This window comes from Pantherophis guttatus, chromosome 1 (genome assembly GCF_059756535.1).
Source record: "Pantherophis guttatus breed Tessera chromosome 1, ASM5975653v1, whole genome shotgun sequence".
NCBI lineage: Eukaryota > Metazoa > Chordata > Lepidosauria > Squamata > Colubridae > Pantherophis > Pantherophis guttatus.
Window position 1 is genome coordinate 51194602 of NC_142063.1, and position 16395 is coordinate 51210996.

A 16395-nucleotide genomic window follows, 5' to 3' on the forward strand; every position below is an offset into this window, starting at 1 on the left:
TTAACTCATGCTCTTTACAATTTCCTTCTCTTATATTCCAAGTCAAATGCTATAGCTACAGCAGAGTTCAATGTCTAATGGCATCATGACATATGATTATTATCATACTGAAGTATTCTCATTGGGTTATTTTTCATTGTTTATTTTATGGTGCTGTTATTATTTTATTTCTGTTTACACTCCTTTCATTTTCTTCCTTTTTATTATTGTAAGCTGCCTAGAGTAGCCCTACAGCAAGATAGGTGGCAAATAAAATTTAATAAATAAATATGGAATATTTATCAATATTGCATGTATTTCATTTATTACTAATTATACTTCATGGATAATAGATAAGAATCTCATTTTGCTTGTGCCTTTCTATCTTTTAAAGATTTAATAACATCCATGAAGATACAATGCCAGATTTGACTGAAATCATTTTCTAGCTTGTTTAAAAAGCTGGCACTTGTCTGTGTATATGTATGTGTGTGTGTTAGATTGAAGATCTTCGTTCCCAACTTCTTAGAGCAGAAGAGGACCGTTTGACTCTGCAACATCAAATATCTCAGGTTTCTAAGCATCACCAAAGCAATCTAGATGAGCAGCAGGATGACAGGAGGAAGCAAAGAGGTAGGACTTTTCTTTCTACCTTTGGTAGCCATTACTCTGAAGAGAAAAATCTTAGTACTTGGAATGGTAAGCCACATTTTGCCAAGGGGGAGAGATAAATAATGCTAAACCCATATCACACAGACAAAAACATTTTTAAAAATGAGCGTGTAAATGTTCACCATCTCAACTTATTTTTACTCATTACTCCACAGGGGTGCTTGGTTACTAAGAGATAAAGGAGACATAATTTAAGTTATGGAAAACATATTGTGTAACTTTTTGAGATAAAAAATGAGTGAAAAATGCTAATATTTTATAGGCTGCTGAAGGATTATGGGACCTGCTAGTATCTCATAATCGACTCTTTGCATCTCTTGCTATAGGAATATAATAAAAACTGAGAGGCAAACAAAAGTGTATGTATGAACTATGGAAGAGACTTCTGTTCGCTATTCACGTCAGGAAGAGTTGTATGGTTGCATTCTAAGATCTCATACAGGAGTAGATGGAGGCAATAAATCAACTATGCTTGGTAGATTTTAGCCTTTGTTTCATTTGGCATTGAACAGATCAGTATAGTTAGATTCCCTAAATCTTCAGAGCTGCTGTGAAGATTTATTCTAGGCATCTGAAGTCATTCAGATCTGCTGAAACTGGATTATGGGCTGTGACTGTCCCATTCAGGTGGGAGCATTTAATTTCAGATACTAAGCTTAAAAACCATGCTTGGTTCTGGCACTTAGTTAACAGCTACCAGAGAGGCATGGGAAAACTATTGCCAGAATATTTTCACAGTGGAATCACTGGATAATCCATTTGTGGCTGACTCTTGAAGTGTTCTTCCCGATTAGCTTGCTGAGGTCAAGGTCCTTATTATACAGCTAAAACTTGAAAGACCTCTGGGCAGAAAATTTTACCCTTAGAATTACTAAAGGGAAAACAAGAGTTGGTGGGCTCCAGTGCTGGCTGTCTTATTTACCCGTATTAGCAGTTCAGCACAATTTTATATTGTTTGGAGCCATGCCACTATCATCTCTTTTTATAAAAACAAAGGAAATAGTCCAGACCCTGCCAACCATAGACCCATTTGTTTGCTTAATACAATCAACAAATTGTATGTTGCGGGTACTTTTTTGAACTGCAAATGATCAGATTGACTCAGACTCATCACAAAAGGACTAGAAACTGGTAGAATTGCTTTGTTTTTGTATTTCCCTTCATGGCTAGGGCAGACTTTTTTTAAAAAAACAACCAAAAATAATGAACAAAAAGGGAATTGTAAATTACAAATGCCTTCAGCTATTTTAGAAAACTAATACCTTACTACTAATATTCTATCTACTGTATATTGATGCCGTATTCCTATTCTTAGCTTATACTAATTCCCTATTCCTAAATCAGTATTCCTGGTATATTGTAGTTCCACCATCTATTTTCTGTAGACTATTTATATGCACTATATCTTAAAATCCTATTTCTTTATCTATAATCCTATTTTCTATATCTATACTGTGTATTCCTGTATTGCTAATATCTATATTTCTCTTATATATAACTATATATGCACTCTTTCTAGATCTATGCTGCAATTTTTACAAAGTTCGTTTGGTCCTTTATCTTTTGGTTCCTTTTTCTATTTCTGCTTCTTTGCCTTTTCTGCTGAATCGTTCCTGGTTGGGCCCCTTTCCTTTTCTCCTCCTTCAAAGGAGGGTTCCAGTTGAGGGGAAAAGTGATTTCAGATCAGGTCTGAGGAAAGAAAGAAAGATGCCCTATGCAACCCAGTTTCTGCAGCTACCACCTCCTTTCCTGCTGCCTCTTTTACAGCAGGGCTTTGGGGCTTCTGTTTATTCTGTTGGCTCCTCATGAGGCCTGTGGCTGCAGAGCTCACAGGTAGACATCTTGTCTTATCTTCTTCCCTCTTCCCTCACCTGTCCAACATTGTGGTTCTGGCAGCTATGTCATCCTGGCATTGAGAAGGAACATGCAAATATTTTTTTTAAATCAAAAATTACTGGTTTATCAAAAATTACTATTTATCTGCACTATGTCTTAAAATCCTATTTCTTTATCTTTCACTGTTCTATATCTGTTCTATATATTTCTATATATGAAAATGAAAACATTTTCATTGAAAAATGGGGCAGCTTTAGAGGGGCTAATCAACTCTGGACCACTATTTGGTCCTTTGCTATTTAGCTGGGGGAAAAATGATTCTCACAGCCCAGAGGCTCCCTTTTTGCATCCTTTGTTAATTTCAGTTCAGTTGTGATTTGATCTCAAGCAGAAACTTGTGGGAGGAAAAAACTAAAGTATCCTTAATTGACAAAATCTTGCTCTTTCTCGTCTTCAATGCCTCTTTCAAATTAAATTTAAAAATATCCCTCCTTGGGAAAATCTCTCTGGAGCTGTCTCCACCTAGAGAAACATAAAGCAGAGATATGTTCTAGGCCTTGCTTTTGTTAATGTACTAGCTCTTTCTCTTTTTTTCTGATTTAGAAAAAGGTGAACGTGAATATTTAAAAAGCTAATTGTTATCCTGGAGTTAGAGATGGCTTCTGAGGAAAGCAACTCCCCCATCTGCAGTGTCCCAAATCAGTTTTTCCATTATGTTCCAAAATGTCATTCAAAGGAGGCAATAGCATGGAACTAAAAGGAAATCAGGTTGATGGAGTATAGACACGCATATGTTGAAACATATGTTTAAATGTTCCATTAACTGTATTGCTCCATAGAAAAATTCTATGCTTAGAAGGAGCCTTGTTTTCCCTTTTGGTTTGGTCTGATCCTAAATTGTATCATGTGTTACAGTTGTTGAGCGGTCTGATCCCGAGAAGCAAGAGATGGAGAAACAGATCTGGGAATTAAGAGCACAATTAAACCACAGTGCTGTAATGTCAGAGATAGAGGAGCTGCAGCGATGTGTTGAGCGCAAAGACAAAGAGAAATTGCAGCTTGTGATGCAAATGGAGGTAAACTTTTTCTTACATTATAACTTTAGGGACTTTTACTTTGCAAATGGGAGGTATGTGTGCTAAAGTTTGCCTCACAAACATCGTCATCGTTGCTTCTCTTGTAAAGAAACAAACAGAAAAAAATTCTGTATGTGAAACCAGTATGTTAGGTTTTAGCCTTGTCTTCTTTTCCTTTCCATGTTATTTATTTTGATATCTCTAGGGAATTTGGATGGCAGGACAAGTAGAAATATTGGGCAGCATTCATTCATACAGGTCCTTATTTTTAGTCTTGTCACAGTCTTGAGGTGCATGGTACATAGTTCTTATGTCAATGCAAGACTGTCATTTAATGAAAGTAGTGATTCCTATCAGTACCAAATATGAAGGCTTTTATTTGTGAAAAATACAGCTGACACAGCATCCAGCTGATCTTGAAGAAGCTGAGTAAGGTCAGCTCTAGTTAGTACTTGAATGGGAGGCTACTTGGGGCTATAGACTAGACTGGAAGATCAAAAAAGCAATCAATGAAAAAGGCAGTGGGAAATCAGTTCTATATTATTGATAAAAAAACAGATAGATGTGTCCAAGTAGTCACTATTTGAACATGACTTAATGGAAATTTTATTTTCAGTTAAGTACTTCCAGTAGCTCTAAGTATAACCTATCTCCTGCTGGGTGTAATTTCTGGAATTACCAAACTATTAACCATAAAGACATAATTCTTCCATTATCTAATAAATACAGTTTTAAGACATATGTTTAACCAGTTGATACCTGTGAGAGATATAGCTTTGACTTAGTATTGGTCAAGCCTCTGAGTAGCAATGACCTAAAGACAAAATTAAAAAATCTCTAACACACTTCTGTAGAAAATATGTAGTGGCAGAACAGTTTCCTGCCACATGTGCAGAAAATTAAGTTTCTTTTCCTGGCAGTTGTGAGCAATTTCTTTTGATTCTGAGCAAGAGTAACTCAAACAAACTGGGAGAATCAGCTGAGAGTGACAACATCATCTGTTACAATGGAACTGACCAACGAAAATCAGTTATAAGATTCTCACTGACTTCCTCTGTTTTGCCCAGACTGTGTCCCTTTCTTGAGAATTGAAAGGGAAGGTTGTCTAATTTGAGTACTTTGTATAACATGATGATCAATGAGATAGTGTTGGCTAGCATCTTTTGAGTAAACCAGAGGTAGTGCTACAGTATTTTAAAAATGGGGAGAGGAGCAGTGGACTGTGGACATCATAATTTCAGGCAAATGGTTGTGATCAGATTGGCATTGCTTTGTTTTTTAAAGCAGATTGCTGCTTTGTTGGAAAAGAGAAAAATAGGGAATTGTTACTTCATAAGGTTGCTCAGTGGAGAGATGCTAGTATGCTGTGGTGTCACAAAAAGATTTCAGGGTCTTAGACTTAGAATAACTTTATTGTCACTTTAAATGTACACTAATCGGCATACATTAAAATGAATTTTTGTTGCATTCAGTTCTCAAAGGATCACCACATCCAATATACACTAAAAAAATGCTACAGAAATAAATACATAAATAAAAATTATGCATACACCCACATACCAGAGGTGGGTTTCAGCAGGTTCTGACCAGTTCTGGAGAACCAGTAGCGGACATTTTGAGTAGTTCGGAGAACCGGTAGTAAAAATTCTGACTGGCCCCGCCCCCATCTATTCTCAGCCTCCCAGGTCTCAGCTGATCGGGAGGAAATGGGGATTTTGAGGTATCCTTCCCCTGCCACGCCCACCAAGCCACACCCACCAAGCCATGCCACGCCCACCACTGCCACATACCCACATATATTATATGACAGAGAGAAACAACATAGTTTGCAGCTAGCTTTGAATTCCCAACCGCAGGATGGGGGTTACACTAAGTGCAGAATTTGACAATAGACTGGTAGATAGTTGAGTCAATATTAAACGATAAGTGCATATTATTGTTTGGCACCGTATTTGCTTTAAACAATAAAATATCATAGCAGTCTGCCACTATTAAAGGGATTATTCTTTTTGCATTGCATGTAGTGTTGTCAGTTTTGTTCTAAAAAACAAAACTATTTAAATTGTCTCAGTTTTTTGTAAGCATTACTTCTAGCAATTGTCCTTGAATGGGTACTTTTTGGTCACTCATATATTTGAAAAGAATGTTTCAAAGTCCAAAATAGATTTATATCTTTATTCAGTTGACATAGAGCATACATGGGCTTTTCATGGTCTGCAGATCTGTCCCTGTCTGGCCAATGGTAGGAGGGGTAGCAGTGGTGGAGAGGAAGCCTAGGGAATGGCTGCTCTCTACAAGAGCCCCAGAGTCTCATGTGACTGCTTGGGAAAATTAATTGCCCAGCCTTGACGTAGAGAAGACATTATTTAGAAGACATGACTAAAACTATAAATAAATTGGGATGACTGCTGTTTTGATTTCTTACTATGACTGTCAATTAGTATGAATCTCATATAATAGTTATGCCACACTTATTATAAAATTATTAAATTGGATGATAAATGTAAACATATATTTCGTCATAGCTATTATTTTAGAGGGGTTTCAGTTGAACATATTTGAAGAGCATAAAGAAATAGCATCTAAAGATAATATTTCATTTCCTTGATACCAGTTTGGCTAAGGCACCAAGCTAGGAACCAGGAGACTGTGAGTTCTAGTCCCACCTTAGGCACCAACATTTAGGCCAGTCACTCTCTCTCAGCCCAACTCACCTTGCATGGTTGTTGTTATGGGGGAAACAGGAGGAGGAAGGAGTATTAGGTATGTTTGCTGCCTTGAGTTATATATAAAAATAATAAAGGCAGAATTAAAAATAAATAAAAATAAATAAAATACTCTTATAATCATAATTGTATCAGAAGCTATAGCTTCTTCAGAAGACAAGTTTAATAGTAAATTTTACTGAATAATAATAAAGACAACTCTAAAATAAATGAGCGTATAGGAAAGTAAGATACAACATAGTTGCTTAATATCTTGCTTCCCATTAAAGGAATAAAATTGAATATAATGAAATATTTATTTTCCCTCAAAGAAGATTTAACAAGAAATTTGAAGATACAACAGCTATCTGAAACAACTTGTCCCACTTTCTATTGCATTCTACTGACATTTGTATTTAACCAGGGTGGTACTTAGATATCATTGTTAATTAGATCTGGGAAATGCAATGAGTACCAAAAACTATGAGTACCAAACAGATTTTTTCCCATAAGGAATAATGTAGTGAGTCACAATTCCCATAAGGAATAATGAGTCACAACATGACAAGCTCTAGCTTATGTGATGATTACCAAGCAAATGTTGAGTACCAGGACAAAATATTCATGTCAAAATGTGTTGAGCACCAAATTCCATGAGTTTCAAAGCAGTTGAGTACCACTATACTTTACGAGAGGAAAACAAATTTTCTTTTTAGGAATATAATTTGGGATCTGATCACTTTTTACATTTACAAATCCAAAGAATTTCTGGGAATTTTACTGTACGATTTGAAGATAAAAATATTCATAGCAGGTAACCTGTGCTTTTGTAGATTTGAAATCATAGACCTAGTCCCCTGTACCATTATGCAATTCACATTTTGCTTCCTGTCCTTATCCTTTGAGGATAATTTCACTCTTGATGCAACATTAGGCCGTAAAAGACTGTGAATTTGAAAACTAAAACTACAACAGTAAAACAGCATCCCATCAAATCTGTTTCCATATGCAAATGTAATATTGTTCTTTGCTTTTTCCAGATGGAGTTGATGAGCAAGATGAGTAAACTTGCTCTGTGGATGATTGGAAAAGTTTAGGATCTGCCTCAGAATGGCTTGATCAATTTATTTTATATGACATTCAAGATAATGAAGCTGTTCAGATTTAAAATTGAGATTCTGTGGACTGGATCTCTCAGCTTGCTCTAAGCAAAAGCAGCCATCATTGATGGTTTAGTTGTGGTTTGTTCAAAACTTCTAATGGGAATTGGGCTGATTACAGACTTGTTTGTTACAGACTTTTTAATTGGATAGGGATATTCAGCCCATTTCATATTCAGTTTTGAGGTTTATGCAATTCTGAATGATAATAAGAATGGGCAGGCTTAATTCATTTTAGCCATCTATACTCTAAAATACAAATGAGGCAAGTTCCTGGAAGAAAACTAGTAAAATTAAGATACACACACAGGCTAGATTGGATGCAAACTATCTTAAAGCCCTGCAGAAAAATATTCAGGCAATTCTATGTTTTGTTTAAAGTCTTTATTTTTCTTTATAAAAAGCAAAGACTGATATTTCTGATGAGATATTCACTTTTGTCTACTTTATTGTGTGAACTTTTCTTGAACAGGATTAAGGATATGTGATAGTTAATTGGGGAAGAAAGAGATATTTTATAATTGACAATAAAAAAAGTTAAATTAGCTCGCACTAATGTATCTTTGAAAAGTTATCTGGACAAATTGGAGAATGTTCTGTACATACCAAATATATTCATTCTATTCTTTTAAAGTCATGTTGAACCTCATTAACCTTCATGAGTCATTTGTATTCATCAGGATTCCAAGTATTCCCTCATCAATGGTTGTTACTGATTTAATCTTTCTTTTCCATCATCTGAAAGTGTTCAGAGCTGACTTTTACATAAGTCAAAGCAACATTAGGAGAGAATTAACAACATTTCTATTTTTAAATAAAACAGAGATGGTAACCTCTCTTAATTGTGCTTTATCAAAAAAATCCTTGACTGTCTTGCCGAGCTACTCTGTACAGTATATGGGCCCTATCAACAGTTAGTTTATAGTATGAGTGAATAAATTAGCTGTTAGTAATTACGCTGTATACTAACATATGATGGGAGCTTATCAGTAGTTTTAATAAGTGACATATATCATCAAAGTAAATAATTAAAATCCACATAGTGTAGATGTCATCAACTGTATATGATCTAGCGCCTAATCCCATCAGAAAAGAAAAACTGCTTTGAAGCAAACCCTATTTTTGACCATGTTTACAATTTAAAAATGCTATAATAATAATTGTATTACTATTAAATACATTAAATAGATAATAAAAGCTGGTACAAAACCGTTAAACACATGTGGGCAAAGTCTACGACTGCACAGAGATGTATCCTCACAATGATTGCAGCCATGTGCAGAGAAAAGTTATTATGTGTCTTTGTATGTTTCCACGCAGTGATAGGATTCTGCACATCTGCAAAGCACATCCAGAAGTATTTTTCTGGACGTGTGTTAAGCATGCCTTGCAACAAGAAATTGGTTACATATCCCGTCACATTTTGATTAATTTGCCTATGCTGAATCAAGCATGTACAAGCATAAATGTCTCTCACTTAATAAAGGGGGTGCTGGATATGTGTCCAGGCATGTCTGAACAGAGGCCAAGTTTCAGTCTGACATTTTAAAAAAATTTCTATGTGCTTTTAAACAAATAAAGTCCTATGGTTTGATAATAGTAACTTTTGACACCAAAGAGGAGCTTAAATATTCTGCAAATAGTTTTATATCATTGAAGTTACTTTTCAGCAACCAGCAAATCAGGGTTATGTTTTTCAGAGCTTTCAGGCTTTCCAGGCGGTACAAAATGGTGGAGCCTCTTTTGTGGGGGTGGGTGTTTAATAAATGTCAGTGTATCTGGTCAGGAATCTCTGTAGCATATATTGTAGACTTCAGTCTTGTTTTCATGTATGCTCTTTAAGGATGGCATGCATCTCATTGTACATTTCATTGGTGACCATAATCTCAGTCTGTCATGGCGAACCTATGGTTTGCCCATTTCTACAGGCACGCGAGCCATTGCCCTAGCTCAGCTCCCCAGCTGATTTTCAGCTGGCCCTGCCTACGCCATCCCTCCCCTCCTAGGAGTCTCCACTCAGCCTGTTTTGGATGCCAGGTAAATACAGGGCTCGCGTGGAGGCTCTGGGAGGGCATTTTTGGCCTCCGGAGGGCCTCCAGAGGGGCGGGGGAGGCCGTTTTCACCCTCCCCAGGCTCCTAGAAAGCCTCTGGAACCTGGGAAGGGCGAAAGACGGGCCTACTGGGCATACTGGAAGTCTGGAAATGGGCCATTTCTGGCCTCCGGAGGGTTCAGGGAGGCCTGCTAGGCACAAAACGGGATGCGGGGGGGTCATGTGTGCATGTGCGGGGGGCCGCACGCGTGGGGGAGTGAGGCATGGGAGGACATTGAATTCTTGGTGTGGGCATGTGTGCGTGCGACATCTCCGCGCGCCCCCCGCTTTTGGCACAGGATGACAAAAAGGTTAGCCATCACTGGTCCCAGTAGTAAGCAGCCCATTTCACAGTATTCCCATCTGATGAATATGGATGCAGGAATGCTTGAAATGAACTTGAAATTCTACATTATTCATTTCTGCAGAAAAATTGATTACCTTTATAGACTTTCAGACATTGTGAATCTGATGCTTCATTCTGCTAAAGGAAAGAACAGAGAGTTCATAAATATTATTTCATCTATAAAGTCATAAAATCCATTTACTAAATCTATTCTCAAAAAGGTCTTAGCTGTGAAAACAGTACAAACAGTTGGATAATTTATAAAAGTTATAAAATCTCATACTGAAACAGTCACATATGCTTCTGACTTTATGCCATCACCTCATTTTGATATCAAAAACTAATTGCATTAGTTCAAAATTCTTAAAACCTTTACAAACCAGATTCGGGACAACTGATTTGGGTAATACTTTTGATAAAGGTGATTAAATTGTCTTTGTTTTACATGCTGACACAGTTAAACAAGGTTAGCAAAACAACAACAACAATACATTTTTCTCCATGTGGATATATTTTATTTTAAAGTACAGTAGGGTTGGATTAAAAATGTGAAATACCAGCAATACTGGTTACTTTACAATAATGGCAATTCAGCCCCAATATTTGCCATTACTAAAAGTAAATTAGTGTCTTTCGCAATACAACCTATGAAGGATGCCAGTTCAAGAAAAGTGTCCCGCATAAAATATAATTTATCCAGCTTAGAGGAAGTAATTATGATGCTTCCAAGACCTTGGTTCTGAAAAATTCTATAGCATTTTTAATGTGCTCTGTAGCTTTTATTTTGTTGTTTTTGCTCACGTAGACAACCATCAGACAATACTGAATGATTTTTATGCTATAGACTTTCAGAATCTGTGTCATGCTAACAACTGAGACCTAATCATTTTTAAAGGTGGTTTAAATTAAGGTATAGGTCTAGAACTAACACAAAGTATGACATTTTTTTTGGTAATCTTTCTATTCACCAGTTGCTGTATTGCCAAACCAGAAGGAACAAGGCAGTACAGATAGTCCTCAATTTATGACCAAAATTGAGCCCGAAATTTCTGTTGCTAAGTGAGACAATTGTTAAGTTTTTTAACGTTTTAAATAACTTTCATTGTAAAATGGTCATTTTTTGAAATGATCACCTTTCTTGCCACAGTTGTGAATCACTGTTAAGTTAGTAACAGTTATAGAGGGGATCTGGCTTTTCCCATTGACTTAACCTGTCAGGAGGTTGCAAAAGAAAATCACATGACCCTGGAACATTACATCTGCCATAAATATGAGTCAGTTGCTAAGCATTCAAATTTTGATCACGTGACCATGGGGATGCTGCAATGCTGGTCATAAGAGTGAAAAACAGTCATACATCATTTCTTTCAGATTAAGTAGCAGGTCATATCTGGTAGGATTTGGGATCTGACATCTGTACTACATGAGGCTCCATGGCCTGCCTGGTGCTCTCGCAGCGCCTTGCGCAGCACACTTAAATTTAGTGCGCTTTACAATGGGGGAGACGGTGTCCCCTCCTCCTCCTGGAGCCCATTATGATACAGAGCATCGGCCACAGCCTGGCCGGGCCAATGTCTTGGGGTGGAGAGAAAGTCACACGTCTCCCTGAGTGACCGAGGTGTGTGCAGCACCAAGAAGCACCAGAAGAAGTGCCCGCGAGATGAGAGGCAAGTACAGAGGGTCTTCCCTCCCAGTCTGGAATATGGAGTGAGTCTCCATCCCCGCCATCGCCCTTACCTTCTCAAGCCACACGAGGAGTGACTGGGAGGGGAGGGCAAGGGGCAGGGCCGGCCAGCTAGCTGGCAGGGAGCCACAGCAGGGGGATGAAAGAGCCACATGCGGCTGGGGAGCCACACATTGCTGACACCCGGGCTAGACATACCTAGTTCCCTTAACTATTCATCATACACTTTAACCTCCAGATTCCTTATCATCATTGATGTTCTTCTCTGTAAGGGCTCAGCATCTTTTTTGTATCATGGCGATCAAAACTAGATGCAGTATTCCAAGTGAGGATTCATTACTGCAATATAGAGTGATATTATCAGTTCTCGTGATCTTGATGCTACTATCCCTCTGTTGAAGCAGCCTAGGACTGCATTGGCTTTTTTGGTAGCTGCAGCACACTACTGGCTCATATTTAAGTGGTAGTCCACTAGGTCCACTGGTGATCCACTAGATCCCTCTCACAGTTACTACAGTTGAATAGGTACTGCTTGTTGTATAGCCTGCATTTAGTTTTTCTGCCTAAGTGCTGGACCTTACTTTTTTCACCAGTGATCTGTATCTTGTTGCCTAGGGCCCGATGCTCAGCTCTGTCAAGATCCTTCTGAATCTTGAATCTATCTTCCAAAGTGTTCACAATTTCCCCTAGCTTGGTTTGGTCTGCAAATTTGATGAGTTCCCCTTCTACCCCCTCATCTAAATAATTTATGAAGATGTTGAGGAACATTGGACCTTGAGATAGTCCACTGCATACTTCCTTCCATATAATGTACTTCCATGCTGAGTGTGGTTGGTCAGCCAACTGTGAATCCGTCTGGTGCTGGTACTGTCTATCCCACATTGTTCTATTTTGTCAAGAACTAGGTGGTTGTCTACTTTCTCAAATGCCTAAAGTCCAAGTAAAGTATATCTACAGTATTTCCCTGATTCACCAATTTAGACACTTTATCAAAAGAAGGTAATACGGTTTGTCTAGCATGATTGTTTTTTAAACAAACCCATGCTAGTTTCTAGTGATTGCTTTATTCATTTCTAGATGCTCATAAATCTGCTGCTCAATTATCTTTTCCAGAATATTTGTAGGTGTTTATACCAAGCTAGTTTTCTGGTTTCCCTTTTTTTCTCTCCTTCTTGAAGCTTGGAATCACATCAGCTCTTTCCCAGTCCTCTGGCAGTTCCCCAGTGCTCCAGGAGCTCTGAAAGATTTTGTTCAGTGGTTCTGAAATCACATCTGCCAGCTCCTTCAGAACCATGGGATGTAAACCATCTGGTCTTGGTGATTTGAAATTGTCTAAAGCGGATAGGTGTTCTTTTATCGATTTCTTATCTATTTGGATCTCCATTCCTGTTCTGTCTCCCACTGTGCAGCTTTTGATAGGTTAGGCTTTTTGTTTTTGTTTTTTGCATAAAGACAGATGGAAATAAGAAATTAAACAGCTCCATGCGCTGCCATCTTTTTGCTACCTTACTCCCATTAGTAAACAGAACATTACTTTGACTTTTTACTTGTTTTTTTTTAATATTGAAAGAATGTTTTTTTTTTTTTTACTTTTGCAGTTTGATTATTTTATATCCTAAAACTGCAGCTACCTAATATTATGACTTGTGGGAAATATATATCCGATGGAAAGTTAAGCTCTATTGAAACATTTATTTCAAGATATATTTAAGTATATATTTGAAAGTCTATTCAGAGGTATGATGCTTTATTTGATTACTTGTCAGTAAATAGAAGTTATGGAATAATGGGTAGCATTCATATTTATTGTATTAAATGTAGGCGTCAGCGTGAAGGTAGACACAGTTATATGTTGCTGTTCAAAATACATCGGCAAACATACAATCTAAAATTATACTGAATAGTGATTTTTTAATCCAATTACTGAAGAGTGAGTTCACCATATGTTCTTGGATTCTGACATAGCAATTGCTATTATGCTGAAGTAAAGACACATCCATGCATCATTTTATTTTCTAAATTTCCTAACATATTCTGAAGTATTCTTAAGGTTGTCCTGCATTTCTTTCTCTTTGTAATTGCAATGATATGGAAAATAATGGCTGTGCAAAACAATTAGGGATGGTTGCAATTAGTTGATTTGTTTCAGATTTAACTTCTATTTAATAAATTGGATAAATTGAACATTACTACACCAAAACACTTTGATTTTCCTTAGATTCCTGGGAATTCTGTGTGTGGTCTTATATAATCCTGTGTTTGTACATTGTGTTTAATGTTCTGCATGTTAAAAATAGAGTCTTAATGTCTGAACATTTGCTTCAAAACAAAATTTTTATGTTTAGTTTTAGATTGCTGCATTTTCGGTATGTAGTCCCTGAGCAACACAAAGATTTATTTATAATTTTTTAAATTTAAAAGTACAATGGCTTATGTGGTTGTTACAAAAGCTGCCGGTTTTTCTAGATTTCTTTATTGTGAAATAAATTACAAGAAACAGATTGGTGGTAGTGAGGCAGCTTGTCTGCATGGACAGTTCTAAAATAAATAATGGGAGAAGACCAACTAGGCTCTGTCTGATGTTATGAAGGATTCAGATTGTAGCAATGACTGCCTTGAGGATTGCTAGGCATCCTCATCCTGAAGCCATCAAACCATTCACGTAGATTGTAATCTGAACATCTTCAATAAAAGCAATTTGAACCTCTTCAGTCCACATATCGTTAGCTCCCCTTCATTTCTCTTGCTTTGCCATTGTCCTGATTTTTATACTAATGCATAACTAAGCAACCACAGTCATTTATTTATTTGATTTATATAACCATCCACCTTACTTAAGTAGCTCTGGGTGATTTACCAGATTAAAAGATACAAATCCAACAAACATAATCGCCTGGCACCCAAAGATAAACAATGATCTCATTTCCCATTAGTAGTAGCAGAGTTTATCTATCCATCTGACCCAAATGCCTAGTGAAACAGTCAAGTCTTTAATGCCTTGCAAAAGACTAAAAGAGTTGGAGACATCAAAATCTTTTTCAAAATCCATCAAAAACGAACACCTTGCCCTAACTTCTACCCAGCCAAGCCACAGTTGAGAATAAGATCTGACAATCTTTGGGTAGTTTGAACATGTCTGCAAGGTGAATGTACCACTCTTGCCCAAGTGATTGCTGGAAAGGAAACATTCACCTGGTTTGGGGGGGGGAGGGAAAAACTGCCCTTCAAAAAAAATCTGGATCAGCAGATATAAAAATGGAAGCATAGCAGTTATATTCTAGTGTCACAGAAATTATGGCATCTGCTTAGGACATTGAACAGAGAATATTGAAAGGGTAACTGCAGGATTTTAGCCATGGTGGTGATATCTTACTGTTTACAAGGCCATCCACATGAATTAACCTTTATATAATATCTGGTGCTCTTAAAAAGTTACATGATTTACCTCTTTTTAAAATTAATTTATGCCATGGTTGTTTCTAGTTGGACCCACAGATTGATCTTTGATGCCTTTCATTGCTTTGATTAATGACATAACCCTTTTACTAATATAGAGAAGAGGAAAGTTGGTTGCCACCCTTTGTCATCTCTGTGGCAGATGTGGTTTTCCCTGATAATATTAAAGATAGTACCAGCCACTTTGGCAGATTTGGGTCAATATGTCACTGGTGTAAGCAAAGCTCACAATATTTTATCCCTCCAAAGTTGTCTAATTGGAAGTTGGCTTCCTTCCAATTCAACGTATTGTTTCTTGTATGACATCAGCTAGGGAAATGTGTAATATGCACAGGATGCTATATTAAAGATGTCTATAAATAATAAAAAGCAAAGTGTTGAGTATGGACATAGTAGAAGTGTAGAAATGTATGACTTTTTGAAGTAAATGTTTACCAAATATAAGTTGGTATGATAAAGTTATTGTTCTAATATGGATTGGGGAATAGTTCTAATAGCTAATACAGATAACATTGTTTTTTGTTTGTTTAAGTATTTAGCTTCTGTTCCATAATAGCTTCAAAAAGCGGAAAAAAACATTTTAAAAATTACATTGAAACAAATATCCATGAATAAAGTTGCAATTTGGCATGTATTGTCTGTTGTGTTTCTTGTTGACCAGGGAGATGGCTGATTTGGTACAGGATTCTTTTTGTTTTGCTTTCTTGCCATATTAAATAAGTTGGTGGATAATGGTAAAATGTATGAATTATACATTTTGCATAAATATTTCATTGGAAGATAACAGGATTATTGTGATTTCAATCACAGAGTTTATGTCTAGGAATTAATTATGTACAGTATCCTTGTGCTTTAAAGAAAATAATCTCAATTTAAAAAGTTTGCCTTATTGTTTATGAAAAATATGAACTCCAATAAAATAGAGGTTACTTTTTCATGTAAGATAAATGTTTTCAATTAATTTAATGTATTTTCTGTACATTGCTTAAACATTGAATCTTGTTTTATTAAATACTACATAGAAAGTATAGTTGTATGTACAATATCTATTCCCCAAGGCTTTGTGGAGAAATAATTATTTTTAATGATTCAGAAAAGTTGAAGATGCCATTATTTAGGACTATATCTTTTAATATTATCACCAGATGGTAAGCAATTACAACTGTTGAAAGGGAAAAAATTAGCACAGAGGTGAGACATTTTATAACATTTATTGAAGATTAAAGATAACCATTTCGGTTTTTTTAAGTGTCTCTTCACATCTGTCAATGAATTTGAATCCATGGATCTTACCAATTACATTTAATTAATAAAAGCCTTCCTTTGTTATTGAATTCAACCGAGAATATAAAACACCACTTTAAAGATATATGAATAAGGTTTTCTAGTGT

The 16395-nt window shown here is 36.5% G+C and overlaps 1 protein-coding gene across 13 annotated transcripts in view; it reads left to right on the plus strand.

Moving 5' to 3' along the window:
* The window catches only part of CEP128 (centrosomal protein 128), a 187257-nt gene that overhangs the window by 29326 nt on the left and 141536 nt on the right, over window positions 1–16395 (plus strand). For all 13 annotated transcript variants that reach the window (XM_060687362.2, XM_087873309.1, XM_087873293.1 and 10 more), the window contains exons 11-12: window positions 480–612; window positions 3403–3563. In XM_060687362.2, the coding sequence (XP_060543345.2) occupies window positions 480–612; window positions 3403–3563 (294 nt within the window). The remainder of the gene's footprint in view (window positions 1–479; window positions 613–3402; window positions 3564–16395) is intronic.